Source organism: Elgaria multicarinata, chromosome 13 (assembly GCF_023053635.1).
Source record: "Elgaria multicarinata webbii isolate HBS135686 ecotype San Diego chromosome 13, rElgMul1.1.pri, whole genome shotgun sequence".
Taxonomy (NCBI): domain Eukaryota; kingdom Metazoa; phylum Chordata; class Lepidosauria; order Squamata; family Anguidae; genus Elgaria; species Elgaria multicarinata.
Genome location: NC_086183.1, coordinates 15647342 through 15663868, shown reverse-complemented (window position 1 = coordinate 15663868; position 16527 = coordinate 15647342). Strand labels below are relative to the sequence as shown.

General features: G+C 46.7%; 1 protein-coding gene across 1 annotated transcript in view; it reads left to right on the top strand.

The window, feature by feature from the left end:
• Positions 1-16527, top strand: part of GRIK3 (glutamate ionotropic receptor kainate type subunit 3) — a 221864-nt gene that overhangs the window by 175478 nt on the left and 29859 nt on the right. The window contains exon 11 of the mRNA XM_063139860.1: positions 10656-10879. Coding sequence (XP_062995930.1) covers positions 10656-10879 — 224 coding nt within the window. The remainder of the gene's footprint in view (positions 1-10655; positions 10880-16527) is intronic.

Genomic DNA, 16527 nt, shown 5'->3' with positions numbered 1-16527 from the left:
CTCAAACCTGGCCCGGTAGTTAATAGACACCAATGCAATTCCCTCAGCAAAGGAGTTTTATCCTTCCAAAGCTTCCAGATAACAGAGAGAGTCTTGTTTGGGACCGGGTATGGAGTCTCTGTTGCCTGGAACTCAGTCTGGAGAGCAGAGAGCTATATGCTGACTTCACATCCAGTCCAGAAGAATCTACCTCTCAGGGAGTTAAGCCACTGCCTGCAGATTGGAATCCCAGAGGCGATATCTCCGCAAGAAGATGATCTGCGCTTTCCCTTTTATTGCCTGACCCTGAAGCAGAGTGGAGAATGAACTCTCAAAGGAGGACCAGGTGTGCGAGGTACAATTTCATTTATTTAGAAATGCAGTTTTTTCCCTCCGAATGCAGTCTGACCTGGACAATATGGAAATAGATTCTGCCTTCCAGCTGAGCAGGTGCAGTCGCCTTTCTCATGCCAATGACAGAACTCCCCTTCAGCTAACAGTAGCCTTCCCAGAAGGCTCAGCTGTGAGGCCTTGATGGCCCCTCCACAGACAGTGCTTGATGTTCAGGCTCCTCCTGGCTCCTTTGGGAGTGGGCTGGAAAGAAGCCAAGTTATTTCACCAAAACTTGGAAGCAGCTCAGCTACTTTCTGAGCCATTTCTGATTCTCTGCCACCATGCAGGGGCTGGGAGAGGAGGCCCTCACCTCGCAAGTCCTTGGCAGGCTGCAAGTAGTCTATGAGGAATGGAGTTTGCCCAAGGGGAGGGCTTTGGAGGCGGGTGGGAATTCTTCTCTGGCCCAGATTAAAATTGGATGCCAAGAAGAATGCAGAGCGTGTGATTTGAGATGAGCATCATGGGCCTTGAGATTCATTTTCTCGAGCCCAGGAATATGAGTCTCGGGGACAATTTATTTATTTATTCATTCATTCATTACATTTTTATACCGCCCAATAGCCGAAGCTCTCTGGGTGGTTCACAAAAATTAAAACCATAATAAAACAACCAACAGGTTAAAAGCACAAATACAAAATACAGTATAAAAAGAACAACCAGGATAAAAACCACGCAGCAAAATTGATATAAAATTAAAATACAGAGTTAAAAAAGTAAAATTTAAATTTAAGTTAAAATTAAGTGTTTAAATACTGAGAAAATAAAAAGGTCTTCAGCTGGCGACGAAAGGAGTACAGTGTAGGTGCCAGGCAGACCTCTCTGGGGAGCTCATTCCACAACCGGGGTGCCACAGCGGAGAAAGTCCTCCTCCTAGTAGCCACCTGCCTCACTTCCTTTGGCAGGGGCTCACGGAGAAGGACCCCTGAGGATGATCTTAGGGTCCGGGCAGGTACATATGGGAGGAGGCGTTCCTTCAAATAACCTGGCCCCAAACCGTTTAGGGCTTTGAATGTCAATACCAGCACTTTGAATCGGGCCCGGACCTGGACTGGCAGCCAATGAAGTTGTAAAACGACTGTCGTAATGTGATCTTGCCGGCCAGTCCCTCATCATCATTAATGGATCAATAACGGTTAATGACATCATTAACAGATAAAAGTATTTTGTATCTAAATTCAAATTGGCTAGGGACAATTAGGATATTATGCTCTCCACACATGCATGTATGCTTGTCTTGTAATGTGTTGCATTTTCATCACAGCATCCTTCAGGGACCTCAGGGACATGCATGTTCTCCTAGTCCCATGTTGTCCCCATAACCAACATTTGAGGCAGGCTGAGCTGAGGGATAAAGAGAGAGAGAGTGAGTGAGTGAGTGAGTGAGTGAGTGAGTGGGCCAAAATGACCCCATGAGTCTCATAGAGGAGTCTAGATTTGAACCTTGGTCTCTCCAGTCCTAGTCTGACAGTCTAATCACCACATATTGCTACATGGAGGGACCATAAGAAGAGCTCTACCACACAGTACAATACAACTTATTGGTGGGGTGGGGTGGCAGTAATAGTTTAAATCACCTTACTACAAAAACAGACTTGATTGTCTCTGGAGTCCCCAGTGGCAGCTAGAAGGACATCTCGCAGCTTTTGTGGAGATCTCCAGGTCGTGTGCAGACTTCCAACATGCAGCCCCTGTTTGGAAAGCTGCAATGTTGGGAAGAAGCCACCGTGGTCTGAATCCACCTTCTCTCTGTCTCCCAGTCTTGTGCCTACTGACGCAGTTGCTTGAGTCTTCAGCCTGTTCCAACATGTACACGTACACACATGCTTTTGCACAAGCAACAAGCAAAAAGCCCCTTTCCAAGAGAGAAAAGGCTTTAAAGGGCCATTAAAAACCAACCACCCTTTCAGGAGCAGTTCTAGGCCTTCATCCCCACTTGCCTATCGAGAACATCTTTTTCTTTTGAGTCCCTCAAAGCGCTCCGCAAACAGTAATTAATTACTACGCCTGCATTGCTCTGTGGGTTCCATTTTAACTGAGACCGTAAGTCGCTTTGCTCAGAGCTGCACACCGTACCAGTGGCAGAATGTGGACGTGAGCCTAGAATCCAAAGTCACCCCCAGTTTGGCCGTATTAGCTGCAATGGGACTTGCAGTTGTCACCGTATGGGAATCGTTGCCTTGACTCTCGTACCATTTTTAAAATCCCAGTTTGCAAAGTACAACGGGACCTCGTTAACTTTGCTTACCTATGGGAGACATGTCCTTTGAATAATCTCTTTATTAATAGGACCTCAGCCATTTACAGTTTATTTTAGCCATTCGATAATTAATCTGGGATGTAAGATGCTCCAAGTCCTGTGAGGCCCTAGAACTGCATCATTTCTTGCAGCTCTAATAATACCGTGAAGAAAGGAGGTCCGAGAGAAGCCTGATTTCCCAGCCCACTGAAGTGTCTTCCATGAAAATTTCAATTCGGAGGCCTCCTCCAACTGAACCTGCAAAAATGAACGAAATAATTAACGGTGTAATTGCACTCTGGATGCAGTTTGGAGAGGGCTATGAATGCCTGCACATAGTGGAGTGGATTATCTCCCTTAACGTGTGATTAGGTTAGTTTAAGTGGGAGAATTATAGATGCTCAGTATTACACCTACCCAGCCAGGAAACAGCTTCAGCTTCCAATTTCCATCAGACTACTTTCAAAAATACATCTGTGCTTCTAAACAAATGAAATGTGCAACCTGGCCCCTGTGTTGATGGCGGCACACCTGCACCATGAGGCCTCGGGCTCCCACATTGGTGCACCTTCCTGGCATCTGCATGGGAAGGAGCACCAATGTGGACTTGCCCCTGGCGCCGCTGGGCCGAGCACCAAGGGAGGGGGGAGCAGGGCAGCTTCCTCTCCTCCCTCTGACCTCCCTCTGGCTGCCCTGTTCCTCCCCCCACCCACTTTTTGGGTTTTCTGTTTTTTATAATCTGTACATGCGAACCTTTGCTTCTACAGATTAAAAAAAAAATGAATAAAAAATGGGGGGGGAGCAACAGGGCAGCCGGAGGGAGGTCAGAGGGAGGAGAGCCGGCTGCCCCATTCCTGCCCCCTCCCTGCCCCCTCCTTGGTGCTCAGCCCGGTGGTGGCACCGGCGGCTTCCCGGCTGCCCTGTTACTCTCCCCCCCCCCATTATTTATTTATTTATGGGGACCTGTGGTGCCTGACTTGGAGCTCCCGGTCTGCCCCCTTCCCTGTCCAGCCCAGCTGATGGCGACCAATCAGGGGGCGCCATTGGCTCCACAACCAAAAAAGTTGCGGTAAGCGCCCCGCTTTTTTTAAGCAGTTTCTGGAATTTGCCCCTGGATGGCTTCTCAATGGCGGCTGCATCATGTAGATGACCTGCCGCCACTCCAAATCCACCCTGGGGCAAACCCTTCATCAAGACAAGCCCCTAGATACAGAATTAGGGATGGTGGGAAGCCATGCTGGGCAACCCAGCACCAGCCCCCCTCTCCAGCGTTGTCTTTGGATTGGCTCAGAATGAGCCGGTCTGTATCCCCTCAGAATCCGGGCATCTCTCAGCTTATTCCAAGCTATTCAGAATCAGTTTGGACCTTCAGACCCAGTAGCAATGTGGGATAGCCAGAGTGGGGTAGTAGAGAATGTGCTGGATCTGGGGGTGGCTATACATTGAAGCCTGGCAAAACCTGAGATCTGTGAAGCCCCGTAGAAACCTGTGATGCTTGCTCCCTGGCAGAAGGCACGGCGTGGCCTGCAGATTGCTCAAAGCATAACTGTTTTCATTGAGAAAGTCAATGGAGGGTGTAACGCTGTGCCTGGCAAACAGTGCGTCGTTTCCTCAGCAGGCAGCCCGCGAAGCGATGGAACTGCTGTTTGTTTTCCAGCCCTTGTGTTTTGGAGTGGTGCGCGCTGCCCTCTGCCCTGTGCGCTATGATCCAGACAGGGCTGGCCGCAGGCAGTGCAACGTTGAGGGAAAGGCACCTTTTTAAGAAGTCTTTTCTTTCAAAGCCGGCCTCGAGCAACAACATAGCAGCAACAGCAACGGATGCCTTGGAAGGTTTTTGTGTGAATTCTTCCCTCCCAGCGCATGGAAGGGCCACCCCTTTCTCTCCTGCAGCTGAGAAGCACGAGGAATGTCCTTCTGGCCGAGACCAGGGGCCCAGCTGGCTCTGTCCCGGGAAGGGCCCCTTCGCTGGTTGAGAAAACCCTTACACATGGCGAGCCTGTGACCATTCTAGACTCCTGCACACGCAGAGATCATGCGTGTGCTTCCTCTCTTTGGTTCCCTGTTCCCGCATTGGGAGGTTGTGCATGTGTCCTAATCTAAATTCATCTAGCTTCCAAACCTTTGGGTCTTCTTTATTCCCATGTCTTCAAGGCAGAAGCTGCCGCTGTTCTCAACCCATTTTTCCATCCACCTGCTTCTGCTTAGGGCAGGAATGGGGAGGCTGAGCACAGCGCACTAGGCCTTCCCATCAGCCGGGCTGAGACCCCTCCACAAAGCTTCCGCAGCCCCTGAGAAATGAGACGGGTACGAAACAGAAATAGCAGCCCCCCCCCTCAAGCCTCCACTTAATCATAGGAGAAAGGTGAGGGCTGAGCAAAGCTGGCTCAGCGGGGAGCCACCACTTCCAAGCCCTGGAACGGCTGCAGTGTGGCAGTTCTACAAAGCTGGACACCACGGTGAGGGCAGAGCGTGACTTTCCCTCTCACCTGCACTGCTTGGTGTGTGTACGGAAAACCCTCCCCCTCCCCCCACCCCATCCCTGCAAGGAGCCGGGACAAACCACGGTGCTTGGCCACACGTTCTGCAGTCTCAGGCTCAGCCCGAGACTGTGTAAAAACCGGGCCTAAAGTGTAGAGCGAGATCCCGGGGCAAGGGAGGGATCATCCCTCCCTGATCCCGGGATTCCCTGTGCATCCTGGGGATCGCCCCAGGATTTCGCGCCATCTAGCTAAGGCCTTGGGCTTGTAGCCTTTGGCTCCAGGACATAGAAGAGTATTAAAATTACCTTGCTAATTACCGTACACTGCGCTCAACATCTAAGGTCCTGCTCCGAGTGCCTACTCCGAGGGAAGCTCGGAGGATGGCAACAAGGGAGAGGGCCTTTTCAGTGGTGGCCCCCCGACTGTGGAATGATCTTTCCGATGAGGCTCGCCTGGTGCCAACGTTGTTATCTTTTCGGCGCCAGGTCAAGACTTTTCTCTTCTCCCAGGCATTTTAACAGCATTTAACAACGTTAAGTTTGTTTTTAATGGACCCCAGAATTGTTGTTTTTAAATGGATACTGTTGTTTTTATACTGTGTTTATGTTTTAAAATTTTGTATACTTTTAATGTTTACTATTTTTAATTGTTGTAAACTGCCCAGAGAGCTTCGGCTGTGGGGCGGTATATAAATGTAATAAAATAAAATAAAATAAAAAATAAATAATTTGAAAATCCCCACTACCCCTTCTAGCTCAAGGCCATTTGGCCCCTCCCAAAGTCGCAGTGGGAGGGGGGTTTTTTGTTGATCATTGGGGGGACGGGACGGGGGACATTAAATTCTGAGATTTTTTTCTTTTTAAAATTTTCTTTTTTAACTTGTAAAAAACTTCATCGACGAACCGGCCCATAGGAGTAGTGACACCATCCATGGGAAGTTCATTTACAAGAAGACAAATGGTGAAATTTTACAATTGCCTTTGCACCTGTACGGTTAGTTCTTCTCTGGGCTGTTGTGATTTCCACTTGGCACGAAGAACACGAACATTGAAGGGAGTTTTGAAAATAACTACCTCCCCACTGATAACGGTTGCTCAGGCCTAATCTGTATCCCTGGGGGATGATTTGTCAGCTGATTTAATGCTTTCACAATAAACGAGCATTTATGGATAGTAAATTCCAGTGAATTATGTCCTGATGGCCGCCTGGCTTGGAAATGTTTTTACAGCTGATGCTAGGGGATTGATTGTGCAGTACAGATGCAGGTCGCAGACAAAATGATTGCCCAAGGAACGGACGGACGGACGAACTTCGGTCATGGCCTAATTCTTTGCCACATTTGACATGGAGAAAGATGCTTACAGTGGGAAGGAGATCCTCAAAGAGTGGACCAAGTCCACTCTTCTGAGAATCTTGAATGTTTTGTTTAGAGCTGCTGAAAAGAAAGTGCAAAACGTCTAAGAATTTTGAAGGAAATTCTGGTAAGATTCACAAATTCTCTCCGATGAGAGGAATTGTCACATAAATGCCATGTTACATTTAAAATAAACTTTGAGGGTTCCAGGGGGGTAAAGGAATTTTAGTACAGATAGTGAAAAATCACAGGCAAGATTTATGTATCTTTTGTGAACCCTCTTTTTCCCCCAGTACATTTGGTAGTTGTGGTTGTGGTTTATTTATTTATTTATTTATTTATTACATTTTTATACCGCCCAATAGCCAAAGCTCTCTGGGCGGTTCACAAAAATTAAAACCATCATAAAACAACCAACAAGTTAAAAACACAAGTTAAAAATGTTTTCCATTTCCTTTTGTTCCAATCTAAGGCCATGTCTAGATGACGGGATTTGAGGGTGATAGTCTCATGATTTTATGATCATGAGATCGTCGCCCTCGTCTACACACGGTGCGCGCCATTGCGGACGCCATTTTGTTTTTTTTCAAGGAGAAGGAGCGCACGAGTGCTCATCCGAAAACCGTGAGGTTTTTTTTTAAAAAAAACTTTCCTCACCCCACCCTTGATGTGGTCCTGGCTTATCACAGTTATTCATGAAGAGCTGGGGCAACCTGCGATGGCCACATGTTCCGTTCCGCGGTCTTGGGACCATCCCGAGACTGGGGAAAAAATGTGATTAAAGGGTAGGGCAATATCCCAGGCCAAGGGAGGGATGATCCCTCCCTGCTCCCGGGATGCCCTGTGCGTCATGTGGACACACAGGGACTATCCCAGGGCGATCACCAGGATATTGCCCCGTCTAGCTATGCCCTAAATTTGGCATATCTGTGCCTGCAAATTATAGGGGTAGGAGTTTTGAAAATGGGCATAGGTGCAATCAAATTTTAGTGTTATTGTTGTAAAATGTTGCCTAGCTAGCCATCTCGAGAGATGTTACCATCAGAATTAGGGATCCTTAATCATTTTGTTCGGTTCGCAAATCACTCGAAAATGCTCCATTTGCAACCCTGAACGTGAGCTGCATAATTTCAAAAATGGAAATTTTTTAAAATGCACTATTTTTTAAAATGCACGATTTTAAGTGTGTTTTAAAGAAACTAAAGAGAGCCTTTTTAAATATGCACAATTTTAAAAAATCGTTTACTAAATAGGGGGGAAGTGTCCACTTTTCCCATTCAAACAAATAATAATTAAAAACAAAACAGGGAGAAAACCAAACTGACCTTTGAAGTGATGTTTGGAGAATTTCAGTGAGCAAAAGCATCAAATTTTATTTTTAATTTTTGTGGAAAATCTGATTCCTGCATGCCATTCTGTTCCAATAAATGAAAAGGTTGTTGGAATCAGCCTGTTGTTATGAGGCATTTACCAGTCGCTGGCCTAAACCCGCTGAAAGTAATGGCTGCTTATTCTTTTGCTCTGCAGTCCCTGTGTTTTCCAGGAAAATCAATGAAATATGCATTATTTACCTTGTCTTCCAGTGGCACAGATCATTAGTTTATGTAATATCGAAAGTAAACATGTGTTGTTCCCTCCATCTTCTGTCCTTGGATAATGCTGTGCTGCTGTGTTTGTCACATGGCTTGTTTGCTGAAAAACCTGGGTTATGTCAGTACATCAGTTGTGGGTCCAAGGAGGACTTGCATTGAGGGGACGGAGGACTCTCTTGTGCTGCCAAGATATCCAGCTATGACCCAAATGAGGACTGAGTTGTGAGTCCCCAATGGACAACCCAAAAGGGTGCAGGAATACCTTGTGCCCCAGGTAATTAAAGTTCATTTTATAGGCCTGCCTTTAAAAGTAAAAGCCTTTTATGGCAGGTTCCAATAGTCCATAAAACATCAATCTCACAACATTTCAAAACACAAATAATAAACATTCGGAAGCAGCAGATAAAACTAAAACACAAATATTAAAATCCCTTAAAAGTTACAGCTAAAATCCTTCCCACTCAACAGCCCAATAAACCAATTTAAGAGAAAGCTGCTGAAGACAAGAGACATTTTTAAGACTCTCCTAAAGAGTCTATTGCAGATTCTGGTGATTTGTTCGTTTTAAGCTCAAGGAAGGGGGACTGTCAGATGCGAAGGAAAAATGCTCAAGGTTTAGGGCCGGGTTTTTTTCCTAAAAAGGAGAAAGAGGAGAGGGTGTCAAGTGTATTTTGCCCTCCATTGTTGGCAGTTTGTGGGAGGTGGGACAAAACGAAAACTCCCAATGAAAGAGGCTGGGGAGGTGAGAATTTCAAATACTCTTCTCCTTATGGAGGAGGGAGAAGTTCCCTTTCAGTCCATAGCTGTCTTCCTGCCTCCTGGGGCAGGGTAGGGGTGGTGCACCACTGGCTGCCAGCCATGCATTTTTCCTGCAGCACCAGGGCTTCATCTTGACAAGGATGGCAGGGAAGCGCATGGCTCTTGTTCTCCACAGTATGACAAAATTGGCGCTGCTCCATCAGAGTTCTACAACAGAGCTGGCTGCCCCTAAACCCTGGATTTTCAGAGCATGGAAAAACATACTTCCGGGTGGGGAGGGGAGGGAGCGTGGGAGTAATAGCTCCCCTCCCCTCCCACCCTTTATGCCCACCGTTCTGAGAAGAAGCAAAAATCCCAAGTTATTTATTTATTTATTTAGAATATTTATATACCGCTCCCCATTGAAAAATTTCGGAGCAGTGTACAAGATAAAATGAAAATAAAAACAATAAAACAGTTAAAACAAAATTTAAAAGAAGCAAAAACAGATATTCAAAGCTGCATATTAAGGAAAGGCTTCTTGGAATAAAGATGTTTTCAGGAGGTGCCGAAAGGAGTACAAGGTTGGAGCCTGCCTGACCTCCAGAGGCAGGGAGTTCCACAGGAGGGGCGCCACCACGCTGAAGGCTCTTCCCCTGGTGGATTCCAATCGGAGGATGGAGCTTTGTGGAACCACCAAGAGCAGGCCCTCGGATGACCTCAGAGTTATCCAAGGCAGGAGGATCTGCCTGTTTGTGGAGGGAGCTTTGATCCTTTACTTAGCAATTGCACAGCTCTGCATCTCCGGTTTTTTAAAAATAGAGGTCTGCTGCATTCCCCGGCAGTTTCCTGGAATGGGGTGAAATGGAGGGGTGCTCTCCCTATGAGAGCACCCCCACCCCCAACTTCACCACATGTTTAGGGTGACCATATGAAAAGCAGGACAGGGCTCCTGTATCTTTAACAGTTGTATTGAAAAGAGAATTTCAGCAGGTGTCCTTTGTATATATGGAGAACCTGGTGAAATTCCCTCTTCAACACAACAGTTAAAGCTGCAGGAGCCCTGCCCTCTTTTAAATCTGGTCACTCTAGTATAGCTCCTGCAGCTTTAACTGTTGTGATGAAGAGGGAATTTCACCAGGTGCTGAATGTATACCAATGACACCTGCTGAAATTCCCTTTTCTATGCAACTGTTAAAGATACAGGAGCCCTGTCCTCCTTTTCATATGGTCACCCTACCCATGTTCCTCCTAGCAACATAAGGGAAGTGACATAGAAGGAGAAGATGAAGAAAACCTTCCACTGGCACCACAGCCCCGATCCATGCATGCAGACCCATCAACGGCAAAGAGAAGGACATTTGTTTACAGATCTCACACTCTGCAGATCGCCCTTAGACCACCATGTTCTTTTTGCCCAGACCACTGCAAATAAAACAGGCATGCCTCAGAGTGACAGGTCATTCGGCCTTAAGACGATATGCTGTCTGCGGTGCAACTGTGTGTAAAAAGACACGCGTCGTATGACGTCTGGACCCTCTTGTTAAAGCAAAGAAGGGACAATGTTGATCATACAATTGGTTGCCACTAAAATTGACACCTGGATATTGCCCTCAAGCCTGCTCTATAACAGCAGCTAGGAATGTTGCAGTTTCCTTTAATATTTTACTCCAATAAGGCTCACTCCAGTTCCTCTGCAGCTGTTTCCCCCCTAATAATTATATCTTTGAAGCCATCCTGCAGGGGGGGGGAAAGGTTATATTAAAGAGACCAAAGAACTTCTTACTGCATCATCCTCTTCCTCCTTCATTTCTAACAGCTGTTCTCTCTCCCTCCCTCCTTCCCTCCCTCCCTTCCCCCTTCTTGCCACACCTGCACCACAGAAAGCTGATCTGGCGGTCGCCCCACTTACCATCACCCACGTCCGGGAGAAAGCCATCGACTTCTCCAAGCCCTTCATGACTTTGGGGATCAGCATCCTCTACCGGAAGGCCAACGGAACCAACCCCAGTGTCTTCTCCTTCCTTAACCCTCTGTCTCCGGACATTTGGATGTACATCCTCCTCGCTTACCTGGGAGTTAGCTGCGTGCTCTTTGTCATCGCCAGGTAAGGAGCTTGCCAAGCAGAAGGGTCTGAAAATCTGCTACTGGGCTCAGGCTGGCAGCCTTCCCCCAGAGGCCCTCCGGTTCCTGGGGACTGAGATCTGCTTCATGCATACACACGTGCACACACACTAATAGCAGCTCCTCCTCCGTTTCTGCCACTGACCATCCCTCCGCGTCATTTGTCTTTCACCATGGGTTCCGCTGAGTTCTTTCCTGGGAAAATAATGCCTTGTCCATTGGCCCCTCCCTCATCCCTATTCCATGGCTTCAGATCAGAAGGGAAGGGGCTGCCTGTAAACCAGTTTCCTGTGCCACTGCGTCCCTGCATTCCCGTACACCACTCTTGGGCTCACAAGGCAAGCCCCTTGGCCAATTGCTCCTTGTTGAACCTCCCTAAGGCCTGTGCTAGTCTCCTCTGCTCCCCAGTGCCCCACAGAATTCACTTCAGCCTGCAGGAACTCTAGCAAGTCCCCAGCGTGGGAACTTGGTCTGGTTGCCACATCAGTGCTGGATTCCTGCATTGACCAGGGGGGGTGGACTCAATGGTCTTATCGCCCCCTTCCAACTACTATTCTGTGATTCTGTGATAGCAGCTGGTGTTGTCCAAGCTCATTGGTGTGATCTTGCCTGCCCAACCCTCTCCCTCACACACACACGCCCAACAGAAAGACCTGGAATAAGGGCGACCAGATGTAGAAGGGGACAGAGCTCCTCCTTCTCCGACAGCGGTGTAGAAGAGGGGATTTCAGCAGGTGATGCTTGCCGGGCAATTTCTTCTACACAACATTCAAAGCTGCAGAAGCACAGTCCTCTTTTGTGTCCGGCCACCCTTCTTGGAGAGCACTGAGCACCCTCACAGGATGCTCGTTTAAATGAGAGCTGAGCCAAAATGCCTCCCCCAGTTATGACATCCTTTGCGCATGGCACATATTTGGGGGCGGCGTGAAATGGGACCAGGCTTTCACCTCCGGGTGGCTATCACCAGCACTGAAGATGCTCCCCTGAGTCTTGATGGCTGGCCGCTGCCGTGTCTTTCCAGTAGTCCCTAGGGCTGGGGTGTCGGGTCGCCACATTGGCTGCAACGGAGCTGTGAGTGGCTCCTGCCTCCCTCACTCCCAAAGGTGGTGATCGTTGGGGGGGGGGGGCTTTCCCTGCCCTTGCTGGGGAAGGATGGTAAGAACTCCACACGTGCTGGAATTAGGGGGATGTTGCTCATTGCAGATGTTCATAATGGCCAGATCACAGGAGCAAGCACCACTTCGGGGGGGTGGGGGGGGTGCAGGAGAGCTGAGCCGCCTCACCTCTACTGTTATGTAAAAGAGGAACTGTAGCATATTAAACAGTTAAATGCAAAAAACTCCATCTTCCTGGTTTATAGCAACGGATTCGGAGGTGGGAGGCCTGCCGGGTGATGGTGTGGCAGGCCCCTCGGGGTCAGCTTGCAGATTGCTTTTGCAATAGCGTGTCCAGCCTGGGATCTGAGAGGAAAGGTGGCCGGGGGGGGGGGACAGAACTGCAGCATCATTATCTCCCATTAGCCCCTCGCCCCCGCCTGCTCCCACTATGATGATGCTTTGCAGACTCCCTGGGGCCATTACAGCATTTGGAGGCGATTACCTGAGCTTAGCGCCTAATACCCTAATTTCATGTAATGCTGTTGTGGAAATCAGCTTGGCAGGGAGCAGGTGGATTTGTTTCCTCTGGCACATCTGGATTGGCTAAATGGCTGCTTGGAAAGGGGTTGGAGTGGGGGGGGGAGTTTAGCAGGTGCATCAACCAACTTTGAGAGGAGTCGCTTCCAAAGAGCCCCACATTTGAAGAGTGGGTCATCCTCTCCCCTCTAGGGAGGGCCTGATGCAAGACAGCCGCTCATTGGGGAGGGAGCAGAGCAGAGTTTTCTAGGGATGGAATCCTCTGGGTTTAAGGGTCTGTGTTTAAAGCAATTCCCTGCGTGGCCGTGAGCAAGTTAACATCTCAAGGCTTTAACTACAGAAAGCACGACCTTCCTTATAGAATAATTCAGAGGGAAGGCACCATAAAGATGTAGTTTAGTTTTTCCATTTTAAAAACATATATCCTACCTTTCCCCCCAAAAAAGAAACCCAAAGCAGTTTACAGTAATAAAAATATATACAATAAACCTAAATCCACAAAATGCAATAAACAGCCATCAGAAACTACCATCATAAAAAACTCCCTAAATTCCCCAAAACCAAAAACAACCCCCAAAACCAAAGTGAAGATACAGAGAAAGGAAAACTGCCTTAAACGTATTCGTAGCAAGAAGAGGAAGGTGTGTGAGCTGAAGTTTCCTAAACAGCCCATTTGTGGCCAAGCACCTAAAACCGTAAAGGTCAGTGGTTGACAAATCTCAACCAGGGCAGCATTCCAACAGGTGGGTGCCACCAACAAAAAGGCTCTCTTCTCTGTCATCACCCACCAGGCTTAGTGCTGTGAAGGACCAAGAAAATAGTGTTTTTATTTTATTTATTTATTTATTTATTTATTTATTTATTTATTTATTTATTACATTTGTTATAGCGCCCAATAGCTGAAGCTCTCTGGGCGGTTCACAAAAATTAAAACCATGAAGAACATAATAAAACAACCAACACTCTAAAAACACAAATACAAAATACAGTATAAAAAGCCCAACCAGGATAAAACCACGCAGCAGAAGTTGATATAAGATTAAGATACAGGATTAGAACAGTATTAAATTTAAGTTAAAATTAAGTGTTAAAATAGTGAGAGAATAAAAAGGTCTTCAGCTGGTGATGAAAGGAGTACAGTGTAGGCACCAGGCGGACCTCTTTGGGGAGCTCATTCCACAGCCGGGGTGCCACAGCAGAGAAGCCCCTCCTAGTAGCCACCTGCCTCACTTCCTTTGGCAGGGGCTCACGGAGAAGGGCCCCTGTGGATGATCTTAAGGTCCAGGCAGGTACATATGAGGCGTTCCTTCAAATAACCTGGCCCCAAACCATTTTAGGGCTTTGAATGTTAGTGGTTGGTTTCCCCCCCCCCCCTTTTTTCTTCTTTTCCCCAAGGATGCTTTTTTTCCCCCGAGAGGGGACGGGCAGTTCTGCAAAATTGGAAAAATTTAACAGCTTTGGATTATGACATATTTTATTTTTGTATTTAAGACAATGTATTCATATACCTGGCGTTTAATCCCCACAAAATGATTTCTAAATACTATGTAATAAGAAGACCTTTTTATACAAAGTCTAGAGATGTAAAATGTCTAGGAATAATGAAGCCTTGGGGGAAATGGTTTTTTTAATCCTCTCTGTACAATTCCCACCATAGTTATTTCTTCCATTCCTTATTGATCTAATGTATCTTTTCCTGATCGACCTTTGGGGATGCTCCAAGTCATGCTCAGTTTCCCAACATGTGAGTAGAGTCACCATATCACACAATATGGAGGAAAATGTGCATTCTTGACAGTTTGGGATTTTCTCCAGAGAGCCCTGTGTTTCTGGCCTTGTTCTGGTTAGATGCTGTAGCAGTCAATTAATGTAGTTCTAATCTAAAACCCACACGTGAAAGGAACTCTGTAGGTGAACCCACCACTGTCAGCACATGCAACGGAACAGCATACGGGTTTTCCCACCTATGTTTCTTTTTCAAACCAATTCTTGGGCCTATAGAACTCACTTCCACAATTTTTAACAAAGTTCTCAATTAAACCTCACCACTATGGAATGCTGCTTCAGCTATAAAACCTTTTAACGACTACCACTGGAATAAACCCAGTAGCCCGGTTCCTATGGTTGTTAGAAAAAATGTGGATTCCAACCCAATTAAATCAAATAAAAAGGCATCTGGATGCAGTTTCAAAAGGAAAGTTTATTTCCACCTCAGGTACCAAAAATCTCTTTGTACAAAGGTCCCTCTCCCTTGTCAATGTAAGGGAAAAGGCCCGGAACAGAAGTTTACATTTCATTTTATACAGGGGGGAAACATTGTATGCAAATAATTGGTTAGTTGCTCACGTTGTCACAGCTGATCCTCCTCCCTGTTTTCTTGACATGCCCAGATGGGTGAGAGACCCTATTGACTTTGCAAACTCCATTATCACATGATTCCCTTAGTAATGAATCTGGGACCTTCCTGTCACGTATTCCATTGTCTTTAACTAATCCCTGTCCACCACTCCATCCCTGGTTTCCCCCCTCTCGCAATGTCCCCTGGGACATTCCTGTCCCACCTTGCCTATGTGGCAGAAACCTTCCTGCTTCACCCTCCCTAGGCGCCTGTCATTCCTTCCGATGGGCAAGCTTCCCACCTCTTATTTCTCTCCCTGGTTTCCCACTGAGCTGTGGGGAAAGGAAATAAGAGGGGGGTGTGTGTGTGCGTGTCAAGCGCTCGGCGAGCCAACCAGCGGCTAGGGCTCGTCCTTACCCCTGAGTAAGCGACCTTACCCAAATAGGTAAATGGGACTTTTCTCTCCTACTTGGGAGTAGGGGGTCTATTCTACTCATCCAAATCACTTAGAAATCACCCAAGGGTGGCATTTTGGGAAAGGGAAAGCTCTCTGGGAGGTTTACAAGCTCTCTGCTGGTGTCAGGGTATCGACTGGAGCAAGGTGATCGGAACACATTTTGCCCATTTTGCGTGATCTATACTGGTTTCCAGTTTGTTCCAGGGTGCTGGTTTTAAGCTATACAGCTCTAAACAGCTTGGGACCTCCTGCACAGGCCACCTCCTCCTCCCGCCCTACATGCTACATTGCTCTCGATCTCTTCAGTTAATAAAACAGCAGCAGATATAAAACCAATAAAAATGTAAAAAGCAAGACCAGGAAGGGTCTATTAATTGTATTTATATTGTATGTATATCCTTTCCTCTATGGAGCTCAAGGTGTGTCCATGTCCATATATATATATATATATATATATATATATATATATATATATATATACACACACACACACAGACACACACACACATTACAACAAGTAAACCTTGTTAGAAGAATAATGTATTAATTCCATCCCATTTCCGCATTTGATCATGCCACAAAGGGAAAAAATAATTCACACTTTTCATTCTTCCATTATGATTTGTTTCTGTGTCTTTCCACCCACGTACTTACCTATTAGGTTTTTATTATTAAATCTGTACAGATTTCCAGCTAAAATAACGAGTCACATCACTGGATATTTTTTTATTTTTCTGAGCAGGCTTCTGTCAAATGATTTCCCCCTTGGCTTGGTTTTAATTAAACTTCCTGTGACCACCACTTCTCCCTCAAAATGACCTGCGTTTATGCCTTTCATCCTCACCCTGTTATGTCTCTCAGCCACACCTGGCCTTCCGCATAATTCAGGCTGTACAAAGGCTGCACTGAGGGAAAGGAGGTGCAGACAGGACTCCAGAATGAAACTGGATTTGTCAACCCCAGAGATAATAGGAACATTTCCCACTTTTGACCTTTGCCCATCTCTGGAATTCTTGTCTCCAGGGGAAATGTTGCCAAAATTGGTCCACCTTAATTCAAAGACACGTGTCGCTCTTGAAGTACACCTGCCTCCCTGCCACCACGACATAAAGACCGCCATCAGCTCCGTCATAGGTCATTGCCATTTAAAATCAGCTCCGTGGCTGCTTGGAAATCAGAAATGGTGACATTTTGATCCATCA